Source organism: Scyliorhinus torazame, chromosome 17 (genome assembly GCF_047496885.1).
Source record: "Scyliorhinus torazame isolate Kashiwa2021f chromosome 17, sScyTor2.1, whole genome shotgun sequence".
NCBI classification, from domain to species: Eukaryota; Metazoa; Chordata; class Chondrichthyes; order Carcharhiniformes; family Scyliorhinidae; genus Scyliorhinus; species Scyliorhinus torazame.
Window position 1 is genome coordinate 178,434,634 of NC_092723.1, and position 14,025 is coordinate 178,448,658.

The 14,025-nt window shown below is 51.3% G+C and overlaps 1 protein-coding gene across 1 annotated transcript; it reads right to left on the minus strand.

Moving 5' to 3' along the window:
- Nucleotides 1-7,641: 7,641 nt before the first annotated feature.
- On the minus strand, nucleotides 7,642-9,747 carry socs1a (suppressor of cytokine signaling 1a). The gene is made up of 2 exons (XM_072479873.1): nucleotides 9,434-9,747; nucleotides 7,642-8,649 (listed from the first exon to the last, which is right to left on the minus strand). The coding sequence occupies exon 2, from the start codon at nucleotides 8,573-8,575 to the stop codon at nucleotides 7,928-7,930; it is 648 nt and encodes a 215-aa protein (XP_072335974.1). The 5' UTR covers nucleotides 8,576-8,649; nucleotides 9,434-9,747; the 3' UTR covers nucleotides 7,642-7,927.
- Nucleotides 9,748-14,025: the final 4,278 nt, after the last annotated feature.

The following is a 14,025-nucleotide window of genomic DNA, read 5'->3' on the forward strand; positions in this document are numbered from 1 at the left end:
AGATAAGGATCCGGAGCAGTGTGGGTCCTACCCGTCCCATATTGTTGCTAAATGTGGACGGCAAGTTGCTGGCGAAGATCCTGGCCTCGCGCATTGAGGACTGTGTACCGGAGTTGATAGGGGAAGATCAGACGGGGTTGTGAAGGGGAGGCAGTCGTTGCCGAATGTAAAGAGGTATCTGAACATGATTATGATGCCCCTGGAGGGGCAGGACGTGGCATTGGATGCAGAGAAGGCTTTTGACCGGGTGGAGTGGGAATACTTGTGGAAGGTGTTGGGACGGTTTGGGTTTGGGCAGGGTGTTGTGGACTGTGTCCGGTTGCTGTATGGGAAGCTGGTAGCGAGCGTGTGGACAAACCGGATGAGCTCGGGGTATTTTGGGGAGCACCGTCGGATGAAGCAGGGGTGCCCGCTCGCCACGTTGCTTTTTGCCTTGGCAATAGAGCCATTGGCATTGCCGCTTAGACCGTCGAGGAGTTGGAGAGGGATTGTGCGGGGGGCGAATTATCTGTTAGGAAGGTCAATGCGGTGATTTTGCAGTTTATTTGCGGGGGGTGGGGGGGGGACCTCGCGGGTCAAGATGGCGCTGATAGGGCGGGGGAGTGGGGAGGCTGGCGGTGTCAAATCTAGTGAATTATTACCGGCCAGCTAACATTGCCATGGTTAGGAAGTGGGTAGTGGGGGAGGGGTCGGCGTGGGGATGGGTGGAGGCGGCCTCTTGTAGGGGAACGAGTTTAGGAGCACTGTTAACGGCGCCTCTGCCATTCTCACTGGCCAGGTACTCCACAAGCCCAATGGTGGAGGAGGCCCTGAGGATATGGGGGCAGTGGTGGCAGCACCTGAGGTTGGAAGGTACCTCGGTGTGGGCACCAATTTGCGACAATCACAGGTTTCCACCGGGGGTGGGGGGGAGCGCTGGACGTAAGGTTTTGGGAGTGACGACAGGCAGGGATCGAGCGGTTTGGGGACCTGTTTGTGGGGAGTAGCTTTGCGAGCTTAGAGGACCTGCAGGAGGAATATGAGCTGCCCAGTGGGAATGGGTTTAGATGCTTACAGGTTCTGGATTTTGTGAGGAGGCAGGTGCTGTCCTTTCCCAGCTTGCTGCCCTTGGGATTGCAGGATAAGGTGCTATCGAGGGAAGGACTGGGTGGGGGTAAGGTGTCCGAGATTTATGAGGAGCTAATGAACTGGGAGGGAGGCCTGATAGGAGAAGTCAAATGGAAATGGGAGGAGGAACTGGTGGAGTGGGGCGGGCGGTGGCTAGGATGAGTAGGATCTTTGAGGGAGTAGAGGATAGGTGTGTCTGGGTGGTGGCTGCGGGGGGGGGGGGGGGAGAGAGGGGGTGCTGTGACCCATGCCCACAGGTTCTGGGCATGTCCAAAGCTGAAGGGGTTCTGGCAGGGGTTCACGGACGTAATTTCCGAGGTGTTGAGGGTGAAGGTGGTCCCGAGGCCAGAGGTGCCGATATTTGGAGTGTTGCAAGACCCGGGAGTCCAGGGGGCGAGAGAGACTGATGTCTTGGCCTTTGCCTCCCTGATAGCCCGGAGACGGGATTTGCTTGGGTGGAGGGACTCGGAACCATCAAAACCGAGGTCCCAGGTTCGATCCCGGCTCTGGGTCACTGACCGTGTGGAGTTTGCACATTCTCCCCGTGTTTGCGTGGGTTTCGCCCCCACAGCACAAAGATGTGCAGGCTAGGTGGATTGGCCACGCTAAATTGCCCCTTAATTGGAAAAATGAATTGGGTACTCTAAATTTAAAAAATAAAAAAATCGGGGGGGGGGGGGGGGGGGGGGGGGGGGGGGTGGTGGTAGGTGAGCGACCTGGAGGAATTTGCAAGGTTGGAAAAGATTAAGCTCGTCTCGAGGGCGTCGGTTGATGAATTTGCTCAGAGGTGTCATCAGCAGAGCGGGGGTGGGGGGGAGAGATATAAGGTGATTCAAATAGGGAAGGCAGGAGGAGAGGAGATTGGCGGGGCAGTGCGGGTGTTGGTTATTTATGATGTTGTACCAGTTTGTTCTTGCTCTTATTTGTGTGTTTGTTGTTTATATAAATGCCTTAATAAAATATTTTTAAAAATAATAATAATATCAATTGCAGCGAAATGTCCTGAAATTCTCCGCAGTAAAGGGGGAGAGCTGTGGACACACTGGACGGGATGAGTATAGATAAAGGCTAAAAGTTGGCTAAAAGTGGAAAGGTCACTTGATCTGGATGGGATGTATTGTCAGTTGTTGAGAAAGTTAGGATGGAAACGGCGAAGGTCTTGGCTGCCCCCACCTTGTGATCCGCCTGAGGCACGGGAGTGCAAGAAGACGAGATATGTTACCGTGTGCTCTGGTTCAAAAAATGGGGGGAGGGTTTGATGCGACCATCAATTCACGCGAGACAGAGAGTTGAAGTGAACAGTGGCTTTAATCGACTAGAACAGTGCCTGCCTGCGACTGCTCTGCTAGTGAGGGCCGCCTACAGGGCAGCTGCTCTTTATACCTCCCCTCAAGGGGGCGGAGCCCACAAGGGCACCAACATGATACATTCCGTGTAGTACAGTACAATGGTCCATAGGTGGAGCCCACCTGGGCAACAGCGTGATACAATATGATACAATGGTGAATGGTTGGTACAATACGTTCACCACAGGGTTAAATCTGGAAACATACAGGACAGCCGAACGTGGACACTGGGAGATCGCACTAACAGCGCTGAAAATCGGAAACAGGAAGAGAGAATGCTGGAAATCCCCCGACAGGTCAGGGAGCATGGGGTGGGTGGGGAGAGAGAGAGAGAGAGGGAGACAGAGTTAATCGGGTGGGGGATAATGTGGTTGTGGATTTGGATGGAGCATTCCTGTTCCTCGTGGCTCCAATAAGCTTAATGGGTGGGGGGGGGGGGGGGGGGGGGGACCTTTCCCTCTTCATCAGCAACCTTCAGTAATCCCTTTGAGAAGCATATTGGTGATCCAAGAAAAAGGGATGTGCAGTGAGCAGCCCAACGTAGGCCTTAGGCCCCCAAGAGGGGGGAATGATGACATAGTGGCAATGTCCCTGGTAATCCAAAGGCTCAGGCAAACGCTGTAGGGACCTGGGTTCAAATCACACTAGGGTAGCCTGTGTTGAATTTCATCCATTTTCCTGCAAACACCCATCATGTCACATCACATTGCATTGTGTGCTATGGGCCTATATATCTCCAACCCCCACCCTTCTGCCCCATTCGTTGTTTCTCAGGGAGTTTAAGCTTTTTTGCATCAATAGCTCCGTTGACGATGACATCTTTTAAACAATCCACAGAATAAGGTTGTCAAGTCTGGCTGGACATACTCTGGGGGATGTCGTCACATGACCTCTCACCCTTAGCTGCTCCTCCCCCAGTCTCCTGCCATTGCTCGCGCCACACGTCAATCATCACAGAGCCTCATAAGGGGCGGCACGGTGGCACAGCGGTTAGCACTGCTGCCTCACGGCGCCGAGGACCCGGGTTCGATCCCGGCCCCGGGTCACTGTCCCTGTGGAGTTTGCACATTCTCCCCGTGTCGGCCTGGGTCTCACCCCCACAACCCAAAGATGTGCAGGATAGGTGGATTGGTCCCACTAAATTGCCCCTTAATTGGAAAAACAATAATTGGGTACTCTACATTTAAAAAAAAATCACAGGGCCTCATTGGCTTTTTTTATGGTCCGGGCATTGCCCTGTGAAAACCTGGGGCTGGATTCTCTGCCGGCGGGATGCTCCATTTTGCCGGCAGCCTGGGGGGGTTCCCGACGGTGTGGGGCTGCCCCACAATGGGAAACCCCATTGACCGGCCGGCGTTTCGGAGCATCCCGCTGGCAGGGTGAAACCGGCAGGGTGAAACCGGCATCTTCACAGCATTTCTCCATTTGGAATGTAAGACAGCGCTCCGACACCAAATAGTCCTTTCCCCGCTCTGCCACTACTTTAGCAACAGTTTTAACCTGTCTTACAGTATTCCCCATCAGCACCATGTGATATTGAATGAATGAATAAATTAATGAATTAAAAATGGGAAATGCTGAAAATATACACGAGAATTGGCAGAATCTAAAATGTGAGGAGGTAGGTTCAGTTAGAGAATGTGGTCCATGGCTCAGGGTTCAGGTGCCAACCCAGGGCTTGGGCGCGAGCAGCAAGACTGACACTCTGGTGCAGTACTGAGCGAGTGCTGCACTGTTGGCAATTCTGTCTTTCAAATTGGACATCAAACCAAAGGCCCTGATTGCCTGCACTGGTAGAGGTAAAAGGCACGATGCCGTTACTTTGAAGGAGAGCAGGGCAGTTATCCCCGGTGACCCTGGTCAATATTTATGCCTCAATCAACAGCAGACACAAGAAAAAGGGGCGGGGTTCTCCGTTTCCCCAGACGTGTGCTTCTTGGCGGCGCGCCGTTCGCTGGAGACAGGATTCTCCGTTTCCGTTGCATGTCGATGGGATTTCCCATCGAAGTCACCCCACGCTGTTGGGAAACGCGTGGGCGGGGTGCTCTGCCGGCCAGCGGGAACAGAGAATCCTGATGGCTGGAGACTCCTGGTCCAGATTTATCACATTGCTGATTGTGGGAGCTTGCTGTACACAAATTGGCTACTGGGTTTTCTGCATTAAAACGGTAACTAAACTTCAAAAAGTACTTCATTGGCAGCAATGCTCTTTGGGCTGACTGATGGTTGGGAAAGGCGCTATATAAATGTGCCATAGCCCCCACGGGGAAACCATTGTCGATCTCCCTGTTGGACTCCAGACTACGAGCTTCCCAGGTGGGGAGTTGGGGGGGGGGGGAGGCGGAGGCCACCAGGCTGGAACTCGTTAATGACCTACACATAAAAGCCGGCCCAAGCAGGGCCCTGTGTAGTTGGTTGCCCCAACGGGGGCTGTGATTATGGAGAGTTGCTGCCGTGGACAGAGTGGGTTAGCACTGCTGCCTCACGGCGCCGAGGTCCCAGGCTCGATCCCGGCTCTGGGTCACTGTCCGTGTGGAGTTTGCACATTCTCCCCGTGTTTGCGTGGGTTTCGCCCCCACAACCCAAAGATGTGCAGGGTAGGTGGATTGGCCTCGCTAAATTGCCCCTTAATTGGAGTAAATGAATTGGGTTCTCTAAATTTATTTTAAAAAAATCCTTGTCCCACTACCGCTGGCTTCCTCGGTCACTAAAAATTGCAAGCCTGTTTTTTTAACTGCTCAGAGTACGGTGTGCGCCCCATCAGCAAAATCAGAAGCTGCAAACTCGGTCCGCCCCTTTGCAGGATGGAACAGAGTGGAGAGAGGGTAAACGGCAAGAACGGAGATAGCTGGAAATACAGAGCCGGGCCTGTGTTCTAGCCAGCAGCTGTGCTCGAAGCACTAGCGCCGGCCTTTCTGCCCCTTTGCAGAGGCCAGCCAACCGTTTTCGAATTTTCACTGAGCTTTTTGTCAAAAACTACAGAGGCCAGAGCCTGCAAACCTTTACAAAGACGTGGCTAATGGCTTTAATGGCCTGCAACCACTGTTTTAAAGGTGAAAAGTGGGTCTGCGGAACCTGCTGAGTATTCCCTGCATTTTGCACCTCATTACCCGGAGTGAACAATGGAGCTAACTGCTGACTGTGGTTGCTGGGTTACCCCTCAGCACCAACTCCCTGACGATCAAGTCTATTGACCGTAGACTCAGCAGGCTATGAAAGTCTGGGTGCATTCTGTGCGGTATTCACCCAGAAGCTGGAAGGGGAATGTTAGGGGCCGGATTCCAACTCAGAAACCTGCTTTTTTTCCCCTTACATTTCCCCCCCCCCCCAATTCGGCACTTGTCAAATTCTCGCTACACCTGACTTTTCGATTGAGTTTCGTTTCCCAAGATCACATTTTTAAAAAATGAGTCCTTTGTGTCGATGCTGGTTTCCTCCCCGCGTAAGCGTTGAAGGTTTTCTTTATCAAGGCTGACAATTGCCACCTAGTGGCAAGAACTGGAAGAGCAAACTATCAGATGCACCTTCCTAAATGGAAAGTGGGTGGCAATGGATCATTAATAGCCCCACCTCTGCGAGGTGCTCTTTACATTTCATAGATTATCATAGAATTTACAGTGAATAAGGAGGCCATTCTGCCCATCGAGTCTGCACCGGCTCTTGGAAAGAGCACCCTACCCAAGGTCAACACCGCCACCCTATCCCCATAACCCAGTAACCCCACCCAACACTAAGGGCAAATTTGGACACTAAGGACAATTTATCATGGCCAATCCACCTAACCTGCACATCTTTGGACTGTGGGAGGAGACCGGAGGAAACCCACGCAGACACGGGGAGGATGTGCAGACTCCGCTCTGGGACACAATAACAATGTCCATTAAAGTCAGAATAGTTTGGGAATCGATTCGTAGAAAAATACCCAAATCTCTTATTATTTTTAGGGGCCATCCGCACACTTCAGCTAGTGCACGGCAATGCTTCTCCCTGTTTTGCCAAGTCCTTTCAATAACATTTCCTTTCCTTTGCCGAAACATTGAAAACTCATCTGTGTGGGAGCTAATCAGATTGTAATATCTTTAAAGTGGTACCAGTCATTCTATAACAAGATGGCTAGCAGAGTGAATCTGGAATGAACTAATTGTAATATTGAATCATCTAAAGTGGGCAATTCTCTGACTATCCTTTATGGACACACGAAGGTCCTAGATTTTGGATCAAGCTGGCCTTTGAGACTATGTCACCCGGAGTAATCTGTCTGCAAAGTCAAATGTGAGGATGTGATTTATTTTCTTTTACTCTTTCATGGGATGTCAGCCTCGCTGCCTAGGCCTGCATTTGTCTATCCTAAATGGCCTTGTACTGAATGGCTTGCTAAGGTCATTTCAGGGGCCAACTGGTTTGTCAACAGCATTGCTGCAGCTCTGGAGTCACACACGGGCCAGACTAGGTAGGGACAGCAGATTTCACAGACTTGTGCAGGAGGCCATTCGACCCAGCGTCGTCTGCACTGACTCTTCAAATGAGCATCACCACTTAGTCTCATTCCCCCGTACCCCTCCGCACGTGGTTAGCACTGTTGCTTCACGGCACCAGGGACCCCGGGTTCGATTCCCGGCTTGGGTCACTGTCTGTGCGGAGTCTGCACGTTCGCCCCGTGTCTGCGTGGGTTTCCTCCGGGCGCTCCGGTTTCCTCCCACAAGTCCCGAAAGACGTGCTGTTAGGCGAATTGGACAATTCTCCCTCTGTGTACCCGAACAGGTGCCATAATGTGGCGACGAGGGGATTCTCACAGTAACTTCATTGCAGTGTTAATGTAAGCCTACTCGTGACACTAATAAAGATTATTATTCTAATGCCCTCTTGGAATGCCTCGATTTCCTTCCCTAAAGGACAATAGCGAACCAGGTGGGATTTTACAACAATCGGTGATGTTCCGGTTAGATATAATCCACATTCATTAATTGAACTTAAAGCCCACCAGTTGCCCAGGTGGGATTTGAACCCATGTCCCCAGGCCCTGGGCCTCCAGTAACACCGCCACTATGGTGTCCTCACAAATTAAAATGAATAACTAGCACTAATAAGAATTCCAAACAGGTGGCCTCTCACGATAGGCAGGGCAACAACAGTGGATGAAATGAATCAGAAGGAATATGATGGACGAGAATAACTCTCAAGAGAAATGTAATGTTAAAACTTTCTTTATAAATTTTATTTCATTAGAAAATTAATTAAGGATGTAACAACTCTGCATGGCAGAGAGTAATCTGAGTGGGGTGTTTGGGTCCCACTTAGTGTAAACATTTAGTTGTGTCTGTAAACAGTCATGAATCAAGTTTTGTCCAAAAATAGAAGAGGATGCTACAATGGGAAAATCCATTTTTCCAAAAGGATGAGCGCAAGAACAAATCCATGGATTTCATTGTCCCGAGTCGTCACAGGTCTCTGATGGGGTGAGTATTGCTGTGGTTTTAAATCCGAAACGGGAATGTTTGGAGATAATCCTTCAAGACGGGATTCAAGGGGAGCTGGCCAATGCTCTCTTTCCCGAACGACTCGATAATCCTTTTCCTGCAGAGCTCCTGGAGGGGCTGCAGCCTGACTTTCCGCAGGGGTTTAGAAAGAAACCTCTTTGGCGAGACTGTGAAATGCTCGATCAGTTCCATGACACAGCTGAAGGACTCCTTACTGCCATCCAGGGAAAAGAGTCCGTCCTGAAACTGGATGCGGAAACTGATGGGCTCCTTGGCAGTTTTGACGCTGAGCGAGAAAAAGAAATTCCTCTGCCGGCTGTCCCTGATCAGAAAGGTCCCCACAGCCTCCGACTTTAGCTTGGTGTGGGCCGCCTCCACGGTCATTGGGCCCCAGTAGAAACCACAGTCCTCCAGGGATCTACAAGTCCTCTTGATGATTTCATAGTCCGACTGAGTTTTGAATATCTTGAAGTGGGTTTCCACCTGCCGCTTCCCAGGGCTGGCCCTCGCCTGCTGCCGGTGTCCATGGTGCCGGCGCGGAAGATGCGGTTCAAGATCGTTGTGCTCTGCGCCGCCCAGTACCTGGGGCACCAGTCGATCTCTGGCATTGGCTGCTGTATCAGTCAGGTCGCTGTCTGCCACCATCCTATAGCAGAAACGAACCCGGGTGGTCTGCCATAGCTCGACCCTGGAGTGCAACGCAGCGAAAGTCAGCAAGTCTGCAAACAAGAGAAAAGCCAGTGAGTCAATGGGTTCCTGTAATAAGTCAATTCTGAAAACAGAAATCTGCCAGGAAGGCGGGCGATTCTCGTATCGCTGGCGTGAAAACTAATTCCAAAAGAACCTTTTTTAAAAAAAAACTAATATTTCTTTTAAGTGGGTGGTGGTGGTTGGGGGGGGGGGGGGGGTGATCCATCATGTTGTAACTCAAACCAGAGGGTCGGTAAGCAGAAGAGCTCCTTACCCGCAGAGTAAGGAACACACAGTGCCAGACGCCCCCCCTGCCCACCCCCTGGGCTACCCCCCCCCCCCCCCCCCCCCCCACTGCAGCGCCCGTTAACTCGCCCCCCTTGTGTGGACAGATCTCACAATCAGAATGAGAGGCGCCAACATTGCTGCCTGTGATCCGTGGACAAGGAGCTGCTAACTCTCGCTCGATGTAGAGGAGATATCAGTCACATCAGCTCAAAGAGCCCGCGGCCACAGACCAAGCCAGACACAATTCACGTTGTCAGTTTCTGCTGATGTGTGAGTTTAACACAAGTGGCAAGGAAAGGTGAAAGGAGCTTTCAGCATCTCCCCCAAACACACACACACCTCCATCAATACACCCAGCAATATATCAACCCTCTGGAGTGTATTTGAGCTGAAATCATTGCTGTCCCACACAAACATAAATTCCATTGCCCAAAACTTAAATACATCCCCCTCTTCCCTCTCGCTGGTGTAGACGATTCAAATAAAAGTCTTAAAATGTTTTTTTTTTAAATCAATCGTCCTTACCTTCTGCATCGGGCTGAGAAACTGGAGGAGGAGCGGCGGATGGGGGAAAAAAGGCAGAAACTTCACAGAAATCCGCGCAAAGAGAATCCCTTCTTTCGATGAGGCTGCTGTGAGTGTGTGTGAGGGCAGACTGAGTGAGTTACTCCTCCTGAGGCAGCGGCGGGGCTCCGGGAGGCTACCGTCACACATTGCCTCTTGCTTAATTCTGATCTGGGGCCAGAGCTGACTGAGCGACCTTCTTTAAAACAGCAACCCTTAACGCCCGGGCTGGGTTCGAGGAAATCACCTGCTCCTCCAGGCAGCCAGTCGCGTCTCGTCTATTTCACTTTCAGTTTCACTTCGTGTGCAGTTCGAAGAAATGTGTTCACGTTAGGAGGAGGAGTTGGGGTGTGAGAGAAGGGGGAGGGGGAGGGAAATGTTGTGTTATGTTTTCTCTGGAAGTCTTACTCAGTGTCAGAAAAAAGAGCGAATGAGTTATGTGATTTGAATGTGAAGAGAGAGAGAGATACACACACAGAGTTCAGGAAATTGAACAAAATCCATAGTGGGACAAAGTGTCCCTGAGAGATGAGCCTTCCATGAACCCGAAGGGAAAATGCTGGAAAATCTCAGCAGGTCTGGCAGCATCTGTAGGGAGAGAAACGGGGCTAACGTTTCGAGTCCAGGTGACCCGTTGTCAAAAGCTTTTATCGTTCCATGAAATATGGGCGTTCCCCATTCCTAATTGCCCCCCCCTCAAGGAACTTTGCAAATAGTCCAGAGGGGCAGCTGAAGGATGACCACATTGGGTCAGGCTGGGTCAGCAAGGCAGATTTCCTTCCCTGGAGGACAAGAGACCTAAGCTTTCTTCCATTTCATATTTTCATTCGAATGACTGGATTTGAAATTCTACCAGGCGCCACGCTGGGATTTGAAGTCAGGGCATTCCTTATCATGTGGGGGGGGGGGGTCTTTATACATGTGTGCCCCCCCCCCCATTGGGCCAGTAGTGACTGGGGGTCAGGGTCAAGTGGTTCTGTTTAACACACACGGTGGAAGCAGAACTTCTGATCACTTGAGTTTTTTTTTAAAGTCAAGCGAGATTTCCTTGCTGATAGAGGTCAGCATTTACCCGAATTGCCAGGGGACGGGAAGCATTGACGCGCAGGTTGAGGTCAGGGCAAGTTGAGGTTGGCGGGGGCCAGGGGTGGGGTGAGTTTACAGATTAGGGAAGATGTTAAAAGAGTCATTTTACCTTCACGTTACAAGGGCCAGCAAATTAATGTTAAAACACCTCCTTTAATTTGATATGTGAAATATACAGGCGCACGGTGGTTAACACTGCTGCCTCACAGCACCACAGGGACCCGGGTTTAATTCCAGCCTCGGGCGGATGTCTGTGTGGAGTCTGCGCATTCACCCCATGTCTCCGTGGGTTTCCTCCGGGTGCTCCGATTTGCTCTCACAGTCCAAAGATATGCAGGTTACGTGGAATGGCCACGCTAAATTGCACCTTAGTGTCCAAAGAAGTGGAGGTGGGATTATGGGGATAGGGCGGGGGGCGTGGTTGTAAGCAGGGTTGGTGCAGACTCGATGGGTCGAATGGCCTCCTTTTGCACTGTAAGGATTCTATATTCTAAAATGAAGCCAGTTGCAATGAAAATCCTTTCCAATATCTCCAAAAGCAAAGACCTGGGCGTTGTCTGTCTGTGTGTGTGTGTCTGGCTGAGTGCGTGTGTCTGGGTGTCTCTCTGTGTCTGTCTGAGTGTGTGTGTCTGTCTGTTTGTGTGTCTGTCTGAGTGTGTGTCTGAGTGTGTGTGTGTCTGAGTGTGTGTGTGTCTGAATGTGTGTGGCTGTCTGTGTGTGTGTAATAATAATAATCGCTTATTGCCACAAGTAGGCTTCAATGAAGTTACTGTGAAATGCCCCTAGTCGCCACATTCCGGCGCCTGTTCAGGGAGGCCGGTACATGAATTGAACCCGCGCTGCCGGCCTTGTTCTGCATTACAAGCCAGCTGTTTAACCCACTGTGCTAAACCAGCCCCTGTGTGGCTGTCTGTGTGTGTGTATCTGAGCGTGTGTGTGGCTGTCTGTGTGAGTGTGGCTGTCTGTGTGTGTGTATCTGAGTGTGTGTGTGGCTGTCTGTGTGTGTGTCTGAGTGTGTGTGTGGCTGTCTGTGTGTGTGTCTGAGTGTGTGTGTGGCTGTCTGGGTGTCTGAGTGTGTCTATGTGTCTGAGAGTGTGTCTGCCTGGGTGTCTGAGTGTGTGTGTGTGTGTCTGAGTGTGTGTGTGTCTGAGTGTATGTGTGGCTGTCTGTGTGTGTGTGGCTTTCTGTGTGTGTCTGTCTGAGTGTGGGTGTCTGTTTGTGTGTGTGTCTGTTTGTGTGTGTGGCTGTCTGTGTTCTGTTTGAGTGTGTGTGTGTGTGTGTCTGTTTGTGTATGTGGCTGTCTGTGTCTGTCTGTCTGAGTGCCTGTGTCTGTGTGTGTGTGTGTGTGGCTGTCTGTGTCTGCCTGTCTGTGTCTGTGTGGGTGTCTGTGTCTGTCTGTCTGAGTGTGTGTGTAGGCTGCGTGTGGACTGAGAGGTTCCTGCACCCGGGTGGGGGGGAGGGGGTAGAGTTTGACTCTCTCAGTTCAGGAAAAGGTGCTGGTGACTTTCCTGGAATTGGCGTTCTGACCTCCTTTAGACACCGGGTGATGCGCAGCTCGGATTTCGGGGAAGTGCTACCACATCAATGAAACTGCAAACGATCAGACTGGGTGCAGGGAGACATCAGCAGCACGATCACCAACTCCACATGTGTGTGTGTGTGTTTTCAAAACTGGCAGCCCTCTCCCCCACCCCCTTCCCTCTGTTTCTCCGAATTCCTCGTTCCCAATCGGAGTTGCAGGATGACTAAGTGAGAGGGTCCCTGGGCAGCGGGGGGAGATTTGCCCCTTCAGGTGCCTTCCTGCCCTTGGGTTATTGTCATCTGCTGAGGGTTTAAACGCCTTTTTTTTACACAAGCTCTCAGTCAACGCTATATTTAGTTGCATTCATGTGGCGACCACAATGCAGAACCTGCTTCATTTTCTGTAACAAAGCTGCGGGGTTCAGTAAAGCAGTACAGAGAGAGAGAATGTGAGAGCTTTCAGCCAGGTACCCACTTTCCCGAAAGGCAGAGGGGATCGACCACCGGAAATCATGATTTTACCCCTGGTGTCCCAAACCGAAATTCCTGACCCCCCCCCCCCCCACCCCTCCTCAGTGGAGGCATTCGGCCCATCTAACACCCCGACTATCTCAAAGAGCTTTACACCCAGCGCAGTGTTCCTTGAAGTGTAGCCACTGCTTCAATGTAGGAAATACAGCGACCAATTCACAGGCAGCAAGATTCCACACACTGCAATCTGATAAATCTGTTTCCTTTGTCAGGCTGATTGAGTTGGACATGTTGGCCTAGATGTCAGAAATACCTCCCCGTCAAAACAGTGCCCCGGGATCTTTGTGTTTTTTTGTTCTTTCACAGAATCATTGAATTTGCCGTGCAGAAGGAGGCCATTCAGCCCGTCGAGTCTGCACTGGCCCTTGTAAAGAGAACCATACTCAAGCCCACGCCTTGACCCTATCCCCGTAACCCAGTAACCCCACCCAATCTTTTTTTTTGGGGGGGCACTAAGGGACAATTTAGCCTGGCCAATCCACCTAACCCGCACGTCTTTGGACTGTGGGAGGAAACCGGAGCACCCGGAGGAAACCCACGCAGACACGGGGAGAACGTGCAGACTCCACACAGACAGTGATCCAAGCCGGGAATCGAACCAGGGACCCTGGAGCTGTGAAGCAACCATTGTGCTACCGTGCCGCCCATGATGTGAGTCAGCATTTTTATTGCCCGCCCCTAATTGCCCTGGAGAAGGTGGCGGATGGTGAGCTGTAATCCGTGAGGTTAGGTGCACCCACAGTGAAAGAACAGCCCGTATATTTCCAAGTCAGGATGGTGTGTCGTTTGGAGGGGAACCTCCAGATTGTGTGGTTCCCAGATGTCTGCTGCCCTTGTCCTGGGTCATGCTTTTGGAAGGTGCTGTCGAAGGAGCCTTGGTGAGTTACTGCAGTGCATCTTGTAGATGGTGCACACGGCTGCCACTGAGTCTCATTGGTGTAGAGATTGACTGTTGACGGAGCTGCATGAGGTGTCAATCAAACGGGGCTGCTTTGTCCTGGATGGTGTCGAGCTTCTTGAGTGTTGTTGGAGCTGCACTCATCCAGGCAAGTGGAGAGTATTCCATCACACTCCTGACTTGTGCCTTGTAGATGATGGTCAGACTTTGGGGAGTCTGGAGGTGAGTTACCCTCCGCAGGATTCCCAGCCTCTGACCTCCCTGGTAGCCACAGTATTTATATGGCTGGGCCATTTCAGTTCCAGGTCAATGGTAACTCCCAAAATGTTGATGGCGGGCGATTCAGCGAATGCAATATCATTAAATGTCATGGGGAGCGGGGTTGGATTCTCTCTTGTTGGTGATGGTCATTGTCTGGCACTTGAGTGGCATGAATGTTACTTACCACCTGTCGGCCTAAGCCTGAATATTGTCCAGGTCTTGCTGCATTTGGACACGGACTGCTTCAGTGTCTGAG